Here is a 16965-nt window from a genome sequence, read left to right on the forward strand (position 1 = left end):
ACCAGTCTGATTTGGATCCTTAGTTTCTGACTTTGCACATACTAGTGTTCAGTTAGCACTAGGATGGGCTGATCCAGTCAATTTAAATCTTCCTCACAGGCTGTTGTAAGGGTAAAATGATTGAAAGCATAAAAATAAGACTGTATCTGGTGTTAAGAAGCATGCTTCCACTGATATAATAGGATGGTCACCTATGGTATTTGCTTTGTAAAAGCCATGAAGAAAATATGAGTGTTGCTTGTTTTGACATCGTGCCCTCCTGTAAGTATAAAGACTCACAAAATGTTGTTTTGTGGCAATTTTTTATTATCCTATTTAATGATGGGGCAAATGAGGCAAGTGGTAACACTACTGCTCTTTTCCAGTATATCATTTGGTTTACTGCCGACAGCAAAGACAGAAGAAAATATAATGATGGTTTCGTCTCCATTTGATTTGCACCTGGTGCATCTGGATCTCAAGGGGGCTCCACCCAAAGTCTCATACCTGGCAGAGGTAACACAGTCTTTATGTGTATGATCAAGGAAGTGATTTCTAGCTCCACCCAGCTCAAAAAAGTAGTCTTCAATCTTTATATTCTATAACTGCTGAGGAGATTTCAGTAGGAATGTGGTGGGAGATAAATGTAACCAGTCAGTCAATTACAATAGCGTTCCTAGATCTATTTTGTATGGAGTAGCTGCAGTGTTACTACAGTTCAGTTAACTCTCTATTTAAAAAGAACAAAGACCTGGAAAATAATACTTTAGAAATAATAGCTTCTAAATCAGCAATAATTGGTTTTGAAATGTGACATTAGGAAGAACTCAAGAGTTGTGCTGGATTATGCTAGCCATCTTTCTAGTATCACACTAAACAAGTAAATGTCTCTGGTAGCATAGGAGTATTTCCCACCTGTTTTCCCCAGCAACTTATTTCTTGAAAGCTGGTAGCAGAGTTACAATTGTAACGGGGCCTGCCTGTCATGTTGTAATTGGTGATGGTTGTAATTTGAGTCAACCCATGTGACTAACCAGATTTTTACAACCATTTCCGCTGCTGTCATTAAGCGAATGCTGCAGTCATTAAGTGAATCAATAAATAGTTTGCTATGGACGTAGTTTTGCCCCAAACCTGAAGTAAATGCCAGTTTTCGGCAAAAAAAATGTTATAATGTCATAAAATGTTATAAAACAGTGTCATGTGACTACAGGACATTGCAAATGGGCATAAATGCATTTCAGTTGCTGAGCTCTTGAAGTCCAGTGAGGTAACCGTCAAAACTTCGAATCCGGGTCATAAGTAATTTCCAGAGAGATCTGTCATAACGTTGAACAGTCGCTAAGCAACTGGTGATAAGTCCAGGACTACCTGTACTATGAAACCATTATGACTATTAGCCATTATCTTCCATGACTTTATCTAATTCCTCCCATCTTGGGGACCATGTTTTCCAACCATCATCTTTCCATTTGCAAGGTTAAATACGTGCTATGTATTGTTCCTGTTAGTTGTCCTGAATCTCCCTCATTCACTTGAAATGTATGAACCTGGATTCTAGCACTTTGAAAGAAGAAAGCTGCTCTTTCCCCATTTTTGTACTGTATGCATAATGTTTATAATTTCTCTATAAGAAAGGAGAATGCCAAGGAAGAGTCCACTCTATGCTCGCTTTATTTTTTAAATGGGGCAAAAAAAACAGCTAAAACATGCTATCTCACAAGATCTAAGACTAGTGATCAATATACCCGGGAGGCATTTCTAAGGTCATTGTTACCTTATAAAAGTAAATGTAGCAATTCACCACTGACTAGAGATTTGAGATGTTTTATGCAACCAACAGATCTTCCCATTGCTCCATGTCCTGGGTGCAAATGGTATTCTCCTTGAATATGAGGATATGTACCCTTATGATGGAGAACTGAAGCCACTCCGAGCAAATGATGCATACAGGTATGTTAGCCAGCCAGTTATCTTAGATGACATAGTCTCTGGTTCTCTTGTCTCACTGAAATCCCAGGTTTTATAGAGCTGTACCAAGCAATTGGAACTGATGTAAATGTACTACTGAGAGGCAAACTCTTTATTTTTTTTAATATCCCTCAAAACCAATCCCATTCAGTGCTTATTTCTTATATTTGCGCTGTACTGGGTAGTAGTTTAGAATCTAGAGTATCTAATATTTAGAAACTTTGCTTAAATTTCCTGCAGGTATGGACACGTAAAATTGATGCAATCCGTCTACTATGCAAAGCAAACACGTCCATGCAAGATGGAATTCTAAAAAAAAACAAAACCTGGTACTAAATGTATAATTTATTAATGGAGGTCTCTCTTTTTCTAGTCCCTCTGAGGTTAAAGAGATATTAAAGCTGGCAAAGTCGCATGATTTAGAAGTTATCCCCTTAATACAGACGTTTGGACATATGGAGGTAAGTGCCAGCTCCTAGATAGGGACATTTCACCAGTTTGTGTAATTTTTGTACCGTAATTCTGAGTTGTTTTATTGATAGGCTTACTTGTACAGACTTGCATTTGAAGCTATGCAATTTTCTGGATTACTGTATTATATTTGCTCTGGTTTATGGATTACTACCTCTGGCTCTTGCTTCTCCTGCAGTTTGTTCTGAAGCACAAAGAATTCTGCCACCTCCGGGAAGTGGCAATGTTCCCCAACACAGTGAACCCTCATAAAGAAGATTCCTTGAAGTTGGTTAGCACAATGATAGAGCAAGTAATGGCACTACATGACGATCTCCGATGGTTTCACATTGGCTGTGATGAGGTAATGCTTGGAAACATGGGCCTGAACTTGATCAGGGGAGACAGGGCCGTTTAGCAGTGCTCATAGTCTATTGGCACATTATTATATTTTCTTGTGAGGTTTTTTTTTGTTAAATTTATTTGCCACCTATCTCGCCCTGGGGCTACTCGAGACTGTTTTAATGTTTTTCTTCATGCCAACTTCCATGGGATCATTCTGATCAGTTTTTGTTATGCATAAAGAACTTACACTTTTGTATCTTTCATTTTAGCCACATGTCATTATTTTTCTGCTAGTTTGATTGTACCCTGGTGTAAGGAAGATGAAGAAACCTCTTTCAAAGACAAGGAGGAAAACAAAAAAACATATATTTCAGTTAGCTGCTTTCCTGAAACAAAATATCTGTGTTTCAGCTGTTTTGATCCACACAAAACACACACACACAAAAAGCTGCAAAGTCCATGCAGAGAGTAGATGAGGCAGGACACACTAACATTGTTCTAGTCACCTTGTAAAATGACTGCAGAATTCCACTGGGTTTTGTTTCAGTCAACACCCAGAATAATTTCATGGTTTATTTCCACCAAACTGGCTGATTCAAAAGCAAAGCTTTGAACATGATGTTTTCTTTCACATTTGGAAGAAAATGTATTTTCTTATTGTGTTCACTCTTGTGCTTAGATTAATAACAATTTTGCCTTCCCATCTTTGCTATTATCCTGCAGTTATCTGATATCATGAGATATTTTCTTACAAACAGCACAGTATAATTTAGCTTTATTACCTCATAAATATTGGAGTAGAATTAATAATGCCTGCAGGATTTTGTCAAGCTTCTCAGTGAGGGAAACCACAGATCTCTAAGCACTTAAAAGTTGATCCTGACTCATCACTGTGACATAGCAGTTTTGCTAAATTAGAATCTTTATTTCTGACAAGAATGAAGCCACACAGAGTGATTGATTGCCTACTGTTAGTGCAAAGTAGTACATTAATTTTATACCTGGGGTGTGTTAAAACCAGATTTCTTTTGATTTCTGCCTTGTCCGCATCAATTTTCCAGATATAGAATTTTGGTATTTGCTGGTTTTCACATTTGTTAGTCCATTTTAACGTGACCTGACTTTATTTACTAAATGAATTTATATCCTGTCTTTTGACCAAGAGCTCAAAAAGGCCTACAATGAGTGTTAGATGATTTCCAAATAACATTAGCAACATGAAAGAAAGTACTTGAAAGAAAAATAGGTATCTTCAGGTGCTTCTGCAGAAGGGAAAGCAGTAATAAATGAAATTTTCCCTTCTTTTCGTGGTAAAGATAATCATTCTGAATGTGAAAAGCAGCTTTTTGATTATTCAGAAAAGCCTGTTTCCAAATGACATAGCAATATAGAAGGTATATGAAAGAAAAATATTGAACGAAAGTTTTGTTTTTATATCTTCAGGTGTATTACCTTGGTGAAGGGGAAGAATCCAAGCAATGGCTGCAGCAAGAAGAAAATACTACTGAAAAGTTGTGCCTAGCCCACATGAAAGCAGTGGCCAATCACGTAGTCTCAACCCATCCCACAGTGAAACCAATTGTGTGGGATGACATGCTGAGGAGAATGAGTGAAGAAACTCTGAGAGGTAGGTAATCCCAGCTGTAGCTTTGGAATATTTGAGCAAAGTCAATAATTTCTGAGAGGTCACTTTTTATCAGTCACATTTGCACTAAATAATAAGCCATTAGGCTTGCTTAATGTGAAAGTGCCTGCAGGCCAGAGCAGCCTGTCTACCAGATCTCCTATCTATGTTTGGGGTCTCACATACAAACTATCTCCTTTTCAAATTATCTGTATGAAATAGTCATAAATAAATTATGGATAATATCTATAGCTAAATTGAGCGGAAAGGAACATGCATCCTACATTTGGGTAAGATTAGCTGTTTGAAACCTACAGATGGATATTTGGTAATTGCATTGCTTGAAAATAAGAGCCAGTGCACACACAAATATCAAACAAACTTTCTTGTTATGCACTCTGTTGAGAATATAAGTATTATAATCCCATAATCTCTCAAGGATCTTGAGGTACTTTTGCAGAAGAAAGATAACCATAAAGGAAATTTTCCCTTCTTTCTTTTCATGATGGAGATAGTTATTCTGAATGCATAATGAAGCTCTTTGACCATTTGGAAAATGACCATTTTTCATTTTTCATAAAAAGCTATGTTTGTTTAGTGGCTATTTCTACCGAGTATGAACATCATAAAAAAGTAAGCATTGAACCTAATAATTTTTTAAAATATGGATAAAGCCAAATTGCTATGCTGTTTGAAGTGGATTCTTTTGGGAACACTAAAGACACACACACACACACACAATACACAATTAAAGCATTTAAACCTATAATCATTAAACTGGCACCAAAAAGAATGTCTATTGTGAACAGAAAAACAGTTGAAAAATAAAAATCCCAAAACTATATAAATGCTCCTGCTTCAAACAAGAAATGTAGAAACACATTAATGAAATGAATTCAAAAAGATACTGTTGAATTAGAGATAAATAATGTTGATTCAGTGCAGAACTGGGGAATTGATGTAGAATTGTATCTTCTTCACTCTTTCCCTCACAAACCATATTTGGGACTAGGGTCAAGTATATGAGGTATACCTTCACGATTCATAATTCTCTAAAACTGGTTTAAAATTAAAATATGAAAGTTAAAAAGGAAACAGTATTGTGAGATCAATTGTACAGATCTTGTACAATTTCATGAGTGAATGATAAAATTACTTGTTTTGCCCATTTTTATCCCTGACTTCATTAATCCATTCTAAGAGTACTTTCTTTTCAGAATTTTAGCCACTGTTCTCTAAATTACAGAAATAGGAATTTTCATACAAACCTGAGAACAAACATCATAAAAGTTTGATCATCACAATCATTTGCATTTCTGTTTCTTTCCAGATTCTGGGTTAGCACAACTGACAGAGCTGATGATTTGGGATTATTCTACTGATCTTGATGTGGAGAGTAAAGGTTTGAACTTGGATGTTTTCACCTGGAAAAAGTGTAACTAAGATACATAGTCTTGATGATCAGAGTAAATACAGCTTCCCATCTACATTCAGCAGATAGTATGTTACACTAGAATTGGGATTAAATCTCCACTTAGTCAGGAAGGGCACTGGATGTTGCCAGAATAAACACAGAGTATGCTTGTTAGAAACAGTCTGTCATGTTCCCTTTTGCTCAAGTTTTTAACAATAACAAACAATTGGCCTGATTGGGTATGGAGGCACTAAACACTAATTGAAAAAATCTTATCTGCTCTTTATTCCCTTTGTGCTTCTGACTTACACAGAAACATACACACAGGATAGGTGGAAGCAGCAGAAATATTGCTACAGAAACAATCCCATTTGTTGGTGTTCCTGCCCTTTTTGCTCTTTCCCCAAAAGATTAATGGCTTCTAATTATAAGCTAGCCATTTATTTGGTTGGGATAAGATATAGATCGAGGCATGATTATAGATTTTGATTAAGGTCTGACTTACAGTCTGAATTTGCATAATGTGCTAAACCAATGGACTGCATGACTTAGTATGCATCTGTTCTAGCATCTTCAAAAAACTCACAATTACTCTCATGGACAAGATATATAAGCAAGAAAGGAAAGCTTATTCCATTTGTTGATATATGTTAAGGTAAAGAAATAATTAGCCCTTTGCTTCTAGTTCTTTTTTACAGTTTCATTTCAACAGGAACAATTTGTACAATTATTTTTAAAAAGATCTTGGAAAGAGAAAATAGGCATGTTTTAATAATAAACCTATCAGTGCAAAGAAAAAAAACCGCTTTGAGGGAAAACCCCACTAATTTCAAAAGTTTTAAAAACAATTATCTAGGTGAGACAGTTGAAAGAATACAGAGTTGGTGTTAATAAATAGTACCTGGAGGTATTTTTTTTAAAAAATAAGTTAATATTAGGCAAATTCATATCCTATACTTTAACTGAGTTTATCAACTCTGTAGACAGAGCCTTAGAATCACTATCTTTTAATACTGCATTACTAACCTAAGTTAGTTTGTACTTGTTGCAAATCAGCTGTAAGAAAAGGGCCTTAAACATCTCAAAATTTTCATAAATTTCGCCCATAAATTTCCCCTTGCTCTTAATAGTTCATGCAACCCGTGTCATTGCTGTCTCTTTTTTATGCAGCCAGTCTCATTGAAAAGTACCAGAAGTGTAACTTCTCAAAATTCTGGTTTGCTAGTGCCTTTAAAGGAGCCACTGGAGTAAATCAGTGCTTGACACTCATTGGACATCATCTTAAAAACCACGAGCAATGGCTGAAAGTGGCCAAGAGCTGTTCTGTTGGTATCATAAGAGGGATCACTCTGACTGGCTGGCAAAGGTAACTACATTGTATATAGATCAGTAGATATAATAGCATCATTAGTATATTGAAAATTGGAAGAACACTCTTAAAATTGGTTTTGGCCAATTTTTTCATATTAAATCATCATACATCATCATGAAGTCCTAGCTTTAAAAAAACAACTTTAAATTCCTGATCGTATTGGAGCTATCACTTGAGACAAAATTTCCACTTTCTCCATTAAATTTGATGATTGTCTCCAATTGAGCCTAAACCTCTTTGGCATCTTCTGTTTGTATCATTTTCACAACTATCCTTGGTTCCCAATTTCCTAAGACCTGAGGTTTCCTTTCATATTGCATCTCCTAATAATTGCATTGCATAAAGGTGCTCAGACACACTGGAAAAGAACATTCAGATGTGTTATATGTTATTTGTGTTAGCTGAAGAGGTATGTAGTCCTAAAGTTCTTGCATTCTGAGATGCTACTGCTATATTGCCTTACTAGGCCTGCTTTTTTTTCTTTAGGTATGATCACTTCTCCGTTTTGTGTGAACTTCTGCCTGTGGGAATTCCATCCTTAGCTATATGTCTCCAAGCATTAAGGAATGGTACAGTATGATTCTTTCTTGAGTTAAACCACATGCTTAGGATCTATCAACTCTTTGAGGAATCCAAACAGGAAACTCCAACCATGAGTACTCACACTAACTTTATTGTAACATAGTAACAGAATCTTGCAAGTCTACTAGCACTTCTCTCTCTGCCTTTCCAGAGAACTAGGAAGAGTCCCTTCTGAGACATTTCTTCACCCCCATTTCCTCTGTGTAGTAAGATATCTCTTCTCTGACCATTACCCTGGCTGCAGCTCTTCTTCCTGTCTCCCAAAGTTATTCTCACAGTCCCTTAACAGCATCATAGTACAAACACGTTTTTAAATTTCATTTTATTAAAAATTTAATAAAACATATACATAAAACTAAAAAATCCAATGAACTATTAAAAAATACAAAAAAAAATAAGCAAAAATAAAAAACATAATAAACAACAAAAATTATGAACCATCTAGGAATACTACCTGTGTATCATGTTTTAAATAATATATCAACATTTCAAGTAAAAAAAAGTGTAAAATGTCTTGAAATCTGTGCCAAGAAAACTTTTTTACTAATAGAATGCCCTTTCAAAAATAGATACATTACACGTCTTGTTTCCAGTCTACTATTCAAAATATTACTTTTTTTAGTATCTCAAAATAATGCCCTTAGCAATTCCCCATGATATAACCAAAAGTTCCTAAAAACAGTAAAATTCCAAATTTTTGGAATGTTATATGTATTGTAATATTGTTCCAAAAAGCTCCAGTAACTCGATTAACTAGATTAACTCATTAACTAGATTAAATCATACCAGCATCGCAAAGAAGCTTCAGGATTACTACGTAATACCAAAAATTCTACATTTCTTCAAAATACCTTTTTCCCATCTAATTTAACCCATGTTTTTAGGTTTGTAACTTATAATAGGCATCTATGATCTTTCACTACATTTAGTACTTTATATGACTAATTGTTGTACCAATATGTGAGATAACAGATTGAAACCTGAGGCAGTGATAAAGTGGTTTGCAACTCCAGGAAAATACTGTTCTTAAATATTTGAGCCCTATCTTAGATATTCCCTGTATGGCATCAAATAGGAAAGATTATCAGATAATTTTAAGCTATTTACATATTTATTTAGAACTTCAGAGACAGATCTAATCTGAAGATTACAGATCCCAAATGTTAAAGTGTCTATAGGATCAACAGCTTTTCAGCAACAGGAAAGGGATGGGCAAGGTGTATGCAGAAAACTGATACAGTCACATGTCCAACCAAGGAACATCTGAACAGGACCTTTACTGCTATTATCACCAACTTGAAATGTGGCAGAAGGAGCATGTCTGAACACTAATGAGACATTTTTGGCATTCCTCCTTGATTTTCCATTGCCATAGTAATAAATCGCTGTATAAGATACTTATCTAATATTGTTTCTTTTCCAAATTTTATGCTTAAAAAAATTCTCTCTTTGGATCTTCAAGGTGGCTATTCAGAAAAAGTGAGAGAAGATGTAGAAAAATTACTGGGGCTCTCCCATTTGGAAATAGACACCTTCATGAGGTAAAAGTCCCAGGTTTTCATTATTATTGAATTATATTACAAATTAAATCTACTATACCTCATCTTCAGAATAAGGATTTGGGAGTGGAACATTTTGGAGAACCCCAGAACATTTTGTTTTGCCTTAAAATTGTGCCAAAATTCCATGATCATGTCATTCCAGGAACAGTTCAGCTCTTTCTGGAAATAATCCTCCAAAAGCAAAAGTGGTTTGAGATATCACAACTCATAAAACTGTTGAACATCACCCAAAATGGCATGGTTTGAGGGGGAGATGTTCCAGATTTCTCTGAAACATTCCATCTTTAGTTTTGCACATCTTTTCTCCTAAATTAGAAGCAAGCAAAGCTGCATAATACATTTTTTAAATTACGTGGAAAAGATTTTCAAGGATAATAGCATCTTGAAGGGATACAGAGGCCATTGAAAAAGGAGGTATAGGACCACAAGTTGACATCCTTGTCTTAAATATTTAGCAATCCAATCAAGTTTAATTAAATTACAGGTAGTCTTTGGGTTATGTCCATTTGTTTAGTAACCATTCAAAGATATAACGGTGCCTAACAAATGGTACTGACCATGGGTTGTTGTAATTTTGTCCATCGCAGCATCCTCATGGTCATTTGATTGTGATCCAGGTACTCAGCAACTGGCTCGGATTTCCAACCATTGCTGCATTCATGGTTATGTGATCACAATTTGTGACCTTTTCTGCTGGCTTCCTATTTCAATGAGGAAGAAAGCAGGAAGTCACAGTCACGAGGTCCTCGCTTAACTGGGACTGCCAGAATTGCTAAGCAATGTATTTCACATGATGACATGCTTTATGACCATGTTGCTTAGCAGTAGCAATTCTGGTTCTGGTCCCAATTGTTGTAACCAGAGGATTACTTGTATAGCTATTGGCTGTTACACAAAAATATGTCTTCCATTTCTGAACATTTGATAGAATCTGTTCATTGTCATTGGATAGAAAACTGCCGTCCATTTCTGCTTTAACAACTTATTTAATACTCATTCGTTCTTTCACTAATGACATCTTATTAGCAGAGACATAAGCAAATATGGGAAGGACATCTGAGCCAGGTGAGGTTTTTGCTACTGAAGTTCTTAATTGTGAGGAAGTCAACAACTACAGTATATACGTTTTCCTTCTACAAAGATCGATCCTTCTATTTATTAGAGAAGATCAAGATTCATTCTCTTCCCTCATTTAATGCATACCTGAATAGGGCTCAGGCATGCAAAAAGTCCTAAATGTATTATCAGGAAGCTCATTCTTTCCCAATATTTTATTCATATTTTTTTAAAAATCCCTTTTAAAAAGGCTGCCCAGAGTGATTCACAATCAAATAAACAATATAATATCTAGTCACTTACAATGAATAAAATGGTTTATTCTAGCCACTTATTATGAAGGCTGATGCAGATTTTCTTTTTGAACAGTGAAATCACAGGGACTTTCCCAGGAAATGAAATTCTCTCGTTTGTGACTCAAATTGCATTCTACCTCAAATCCTCAATAGACGAACTTTTGGAAAATAACAGGTGAGAAATCACACACACCCCTCAAAAAAAATTGATTCGTATATATTCTTACATATAATTGAATTTGTACCTGTATAAAATACAGTATCATTTTGTTATGTATTAAATTACCCAATAAATATTACCTCATGGTTACATGGCATTTAAAGAGTATCAGTATTGTATTAAATGGTCCTGAATAAATGTCTTCTAAATTTTAAATAGCATGATTGGACTTATGTGATGTCTCTCAACTCATNCAGAGAAGGCCCTCCCCCTGGGGGTCGCCAGCCGACATTGCTTGGCCGACGGCACCCTGAGGAGGCCCGCTCTGTGGGAGCGTACCGGCCTGTGGGAGGAAATCTGCGGCAGAAGGCGGTCTCGGAGATAGCCAGGACCGATGCCATGGAGCGCTTTAAAGGTGGTGACTAGCACCTTAAAGCGTACCCGGAAGGCCACTGGCAGCCACAAACCATATTTGGGACTAGGGTCAAGTATATGAGGTATACCTTCACGATTCATAATTCTCTAAAACTGGTTTAAAATTAAAATATGAAAGTTAAAAAGGAAACAGTATTGTGAGATCAATTGTACAGATCTTGTACAATTTCATGAGTGAATGATAAAATTACTTGTTTTGCCCATTTTTATCCCTGACTTCATTAATCCATTCTAAGAGTACTTTCTTTTCAGAATTTTAGCCACTGTTCTCTAAATAGGAATTTTCATACAAACCTGAGAACAAACATCATAAAAGTTTGATCATCACAATCATTTGCATTTCTGTTTCTTTCCAGATTCTGGGTTAGCACAACTGACAGAGCTGATGATTTGGGATTATTCTACTGATCTTGATGTGGAGAGTAAAGGTTTGAACTTGGATGTTTTCACCTGGAAAAAGTGTAACTAAGATACATAGCCTTGATGATCAGAGTAAATACAGCTTCCCATCTACATTCAGCAGATAGTATGTTACACTAGAATTGGGATTAAATCTCCACTTAGTCAGGAAGGGCACTGGATGTTGCCAGAATAAACACAGAGTATGCTTGTTAGAAACAGTCTGTCATGTTCCCTTTTGCTCAAGTTTTTAACAATAACAAACAATTGGCCTGATTGGGTATGGAGGCACTAAACACTAATTGAAAAAATCTTATCTGCTCTTTATTCCCTTTGTGCTTCTGACTTACACAGAAACATACACACAGGATAGGTGGAAGCAGCAGAAATATTGCTACAGAAACAATCCCATTTGTTGGTGTTCCTGCCCTTTTTGCTCTTTTCCCAAAAGATTAATGGCTTCTAATTATAAGCTAGCCATTTATTTGGTTGGGATAAGATATAGATCGAGTCATGATTATAGATTTTGATTAAGGTCTGACTTACAGTCTGAATTTGCATAATGTGCTAAACCAATGGACTGCATGACTTAGTATGCATCTGTTCTAGCATCTTCAAAAAACTCACAATTACTCTCATGGACAAGATATATAAGCAAGAAAGGAAAGCTTATTCCATTTGTTGATATATGTTAAGGTAAAGAAATAATTAGCCCTTTGCTTCTAGTTCTTTTTTACAGTTTCATTTCAACAGGAACAATTTGTACAATTATTTTTAAAAAGATCTTGGAAAGAGAAAATAGGCATGTTTTAATAATAAACCTATCAGTGCAAAGAAAAAAAATCGCTTTGAGGGAAAACCCCACTAATTTCAAAAGTTTTAAAAACAATTATCTAGGTAAGACAGTTGAAAGAATACAGAGTTGGTGTTAATAAATAGTACCTGGAGGTATTTTTTTTAAAAAAGAAGTTAATATTAGGCAAATCCATATCCTATATTTTAACTGAGTTTATCAACTCTGTGGACAGAGCCTTAGAATCACTATCTTTTAATACTGCATTACTAACGTTAGTTAGTTTGTACTTGTTGCAAATCAGCTGTAAGAAAAGGGCCTTAAACATCTCAAAATTTTCATAAATTTCGCCCATAAATTTCCCCTTGCTCTTAATAGTTCATGCAACCTGTGTCATTGCTGTCTCTTTTTTATGCAGCCAGTCTCATTGAAAAGTACCAGAAGTGTAACTTCTCAAAATTCTGGTTTGCTAGTGCCTTTAAAGGAGCCACTGGAGTAAATCAGTGCTTGACACTCATTGGACATCATCTTAAAAACCACGAGCAATGGCTGAAAGTGGCCAAGAGCTGTTCTGTTGGTATCATAAGAGGGATCACTCTGACTGGCTGGCAAAGGTAACTACATTGTATATAGATCAGTAGATATAATAGCATCATTAGTATATTGAAAATTGGAAGAACACTCTTAAAATTGGTTTTGGCCAATTTTTTCATATTAAATCATTATACATCATCATGAAGTCCTAGCTTTAAAAAAACAACTTTAAATTCCTGATCGTATTGGAGCTATCACTTGAGACAAAATTTCCACTTTCTCCATTAAATTTGATGATTGTCTCCAATTGAGTCTAAACCTCTTTGGCATCTTCTGTTTGTATCATTTTCACAACTATCCTTGGTTCCCAATTTCCTAAGACCTGAGGTTTCCTTTCATATTGCATCTCCTAATAATTGCATTGCATAAAGTTGATCAGACACACTGAAAAAGCACATTCAGATGTGTTAAATGTTATTTGTGTTAGCTGAAGAGGTATGTAATCCTAAAGTTCTTGCATTCTGAGATGCTACTGCTATATTGCCTTACTAGGCCTGCTTTTTTTTCTTTAGGTATGATCACTTCTCCGTTTTGTGTGAACTTCTGCCTGTGGGAATTCCATCCTTAGCTATATGTCTCCAAGCATTAAGGAATGGTACAGTATGATTCTTTCTTGAGTTAAACCACATGCTTAGGATCTATCAATTCTTTGAGGAATCCAAACAGGAAACTCCAACCATGAGTACTCACACTAACTTTATTGTAACATAGTAACAGAATCTTGCAAGTCTACTAGCACTTCTCTCTCTGCCTTTCCAGAGAACTAGGAAGAGTCCCTTCTGAGACATTTCTTCACCCCCATTTCCTCTGTGTAGTAAGATATCTCTTCTCTGACCATTACCCTGCCTGCAGCTCTTCTTCCTGTCTCCCAAAGTTATTCTCACAGTCCCTTAACAGCATCATAGTACAAACACGTTTTTAAATTTCATTTTATTAAAAAATTAATAAAACATATACATAAAACTAAAAAGTCCAATGAACTATTAAAAAATACAAAAAATAAGCAAAAATAAAAAACATAATAAACAACAAAAATTATGAACCATCTAGGAATACTACCTGTGTATCATGTTTTAAACAATATATCAACATTTCAAGTAAAAAAAGTGTAAAATGTCTTGAAATCTGTGCCAAGAAAACTTTTTTACTAATAGAATGCCCTTTCAAAAATAGATACATTACATGTCTTGTTTCCAGTCTACTATTCAAAATATTACTTTTTTAGTATCTCAAAATAATGCCCTTAGCAATTCCCCATGCCTGATATAACCAAAAGTTCCTAAAAACAGTAAAATTCCAAATTTGTGGAATGTTATATGTATTGTAATATTGTTCCCAAAAGTTCCAGTAACTTGATTAACTAGATTAACTCATTAACTAGATTAAATCATACCAGCATCGCAAAGAAGCTTCAGGATTACTACGTAATACCAAAAATTCTACATTTCTTCGAAATACCTTTTTCCCATCTAATTTAACCCATGTTTTTAGGTTTGTAACTTATAATAGGCAGCTGTGATATTTCACTACATTTAGTACTTTATATGACTAATTGTTGTACCAATATGTGAGATAACAGACTGGAACCTGAGGCAGTGATAAAGTGGTTTGCAACTCCAGGAAAATACTGTTCTTAAATATTTGAGCCCTATCTTAGATATTCCCTGTATGGCATCAAATAGGAAAGATTATCAGATAATTTTAAGCTATTTACATATTTATTTAGAACTTCAGAGACAGATCTAATCTGAAGATTACAGATCCCAAATGTTAAAGTGTCTATAGGATCAACAGCTTTTCAGCAACAGGAAAGGGATGAGCAATGTGTATGCAGAAAACTGATACAGTCACATGTCCAACCAAGGAACATCTGAACAGGACCTTTACTGCTATTATCACCAACATGAAATGTGGCAGCAGGAGCATGTCTGAACACTAATGAGACATTTTTGGCATTCCTCCTTGATTTTCCATTGCCATAGTAATAAATCGCTGTATAAGATACTTATCTAATTTTGTATCTTTTCCAAATTTTATGCTTAAAAAAAATCTCTCTTTGGATCTTCAAGGTGGCTATTCAGAAAAAGTGAGAGAAGATGTAGAAAAATTACTGGGGCTCTCCCATTTGGAAATAGACACCTTCATGAGGTAAAAGTCCCAGGTTTTCATTATTATTGAATTATATTACAAATTAAATCTACTATAACTCATCTTCAGAATAAGGATTTGGGAGTGGAACATTTTGGAGAACCCCAGAACATTTTGTTTTGCCTTAGAATTGTGCCAAAATTCCATGATCATGTCATTCCAGGGACAGTTCAGCTCTTTCTGGAAATAATCCTCCAAAAGCAAAAGTGGTTTGAGATATCACAACTCATAAAACTGTTGAACATCACCCAAAATGGCATGGTTTGAGGGGAGATGTTCCAGATTTCTCTGAAACATTCCATCTTTAGTTTTGCACATCTTTTCTCCTAAATTAGAAGCAAGCAAAGCTGCATAATACATTTTTTAAATTACGTGGAAAAGATTTTCAAGGATAATAGCATCTTGAAGGGATACAGAGGCCATTGAAAAAGGAGGTATAGGACCACAAGTTGACATCCTTGTCTTAAATATTTAGCAATCCAATCAAGTTTAATTAAATTACAGGTAGTCTTTGGGTTATGTCCATTTGTTCAGTAACCATTCAAAGATATAACGGTGCCTAACAAATGGTACTGACCATGGGTTGTTGTAATTTTGTCCATCGCAGCATCCTCATGGTCATTTGATTGTGATCCAGGTACTCAGCAACTGGCTCAGATTTCCAACCATTGCTGCATTCATGGTTATGTGATCACAATTTGTGACCTTTTCTGCTGGCTTCCTATTTCAATGAGGAAGCAAGCAGGAAGTCACAGTCACGAGGTCCTCGCTTAACTGGGACTGCCAGAATTGCTAAACAATGCATTTCACATGATGACATGCTTTATGACCATGTTGCTTAGCAGTAGCAATTCTGGTTCTGGTCCCAATTGTTGTAACCAGAGGATTACTTGTATAGCTATTGGCTGTTATACAAAAATATGTCTTCCATTTCTGAACATTTGATAGAATCTGTTCATTGTCATTGGATAGAAAACTGCCGTCCATTTCTGCTTTAACAACTTATTTAATACTCATTTGTTCTTTCACTAATGACATCTTATTAGCAGAGACATAAGCAAATATGGGAAGGACATCTGAGCCAGGTGAGGTTTTTGTTACTGAAGTTCTTAATTGTGAGGAAGTCAACAACTACAGTATATACGTTTTCCTTCTACAAAGATCGATCCTTCTATTTATTAGAGAAGATCAAGATTCATTCTCTTCCCTCATTTAATGCATACCTGAATAGGGCTCAGGCATGCAAAATGTCCTAAATGTAATATCAGGAAGCTCATTCTTTCTCAATATTTTATTCATATTTTTTTAAAAATCCCTTTTAAAAAGGCTGCCCAGAGTGATTCACAATCAAATAAACAATATAATATCTAGTCACTTACAATGAATAAAATGGTCTATTCTAGCCACTTATTATGAAGGCTGATGCAGATTTTCTTTTTGAACAGTGAAATCACAGGGACATTCCCAGGAAATGAAATTCTCTCGTTTGTGACTCAAATTGCATTCTACCTCAAATCCTCAATAGACGAACTTTTGGAAAATAACAGGTGAGAAATCATACACACCCCTCCAAAAAAGTTGATTCTTATATATTCTTACATATAATTGAATTTGTACCTGTATAAAATACAGTATCATTTTGTTATGTATTAAATTACCCAATAAATATTACCTCATGGTTACATGGCATTTAAAGAGTATCAGTATTGTATTAAATGGTCCTGAATAAATGTCTTCTAAATTTTAAATAGCATGATTGGACTTATGTGATGTCTCTCAACTCAT

General features: G+C 35.3%; 1 protein-coding gene across 1 annotated transcript in view; it reads left to right on the forward strand.

Moving 5' to 3' along the window:
* The first annotated feature begins 259 nt into the window (after positions 1–259).
* Positions 260–16965, forward strand: part of HEXD (hexosaminidase D) — a 23009-nt gene continuing 6303 nt past the window's right edge. Inside the window, exons 1-16 of the mRNA XM_029284472.1 lie at positions 260–495; positions 1823–1932; positions 2324–2411; positions 2600–2764; positions 4189–4372; positions 5700–5771; positions 6954–7149; positions 7642–7724; positions 9200–9278; positions 10725–10826; positions 10912–10987; positions 11563–11674; positions 12857–13052; positions 13545–13627; positions 15102–15180; positions 16626–16727. Coding sequence (XP_029140305.1) covers positions 283–495; positions 1823–1932; positions 2324–2411; positions 2600–2764; positions 4189–4372; positions 5700–5771; positions 6954–7149; positions 7642–7724; positions 9200–9278; positions 10725–10826; positions 10912–10987; positions 11563–11674; positions 12857–13052; positions 13545–13627; positions 15102–15180; positions 16626–16727 — 1940 coding nt within the window. The 5' untranslated portion in view covers positions 260–282. The remainder of the gene's footprint in view (positions 496–1822; positions 1933–2323; positions 2412–2599; positions 2765–4188; positions 4373–5699; positions 5772–6953; positions 7150–7641; positions 7725–9199; positions 9279–10724; positions 10827–10911; positions 10988–11562; positions 11675–12856; positions 13053–13544; positions 13628–15101; positions 15181–16625; positions 16728–16965) is intronic.

This window comes from Protobothrops mucrosquamatus, unplaced genomic scaffold (assembly GCF_001527695.2).
Source record: "Protobothrops mucrosquamatus isolate PMUCROS unplaced genomic scaffold, P.Mucros_1.0 scaffold636, whole genome shotgun sequence".
NCBI lineage: Eukaryota > Metazoa > Chordata > Lepidosauria > Squamata > Viperidae > Protobothrops > Protobothrops mucrosquamatus.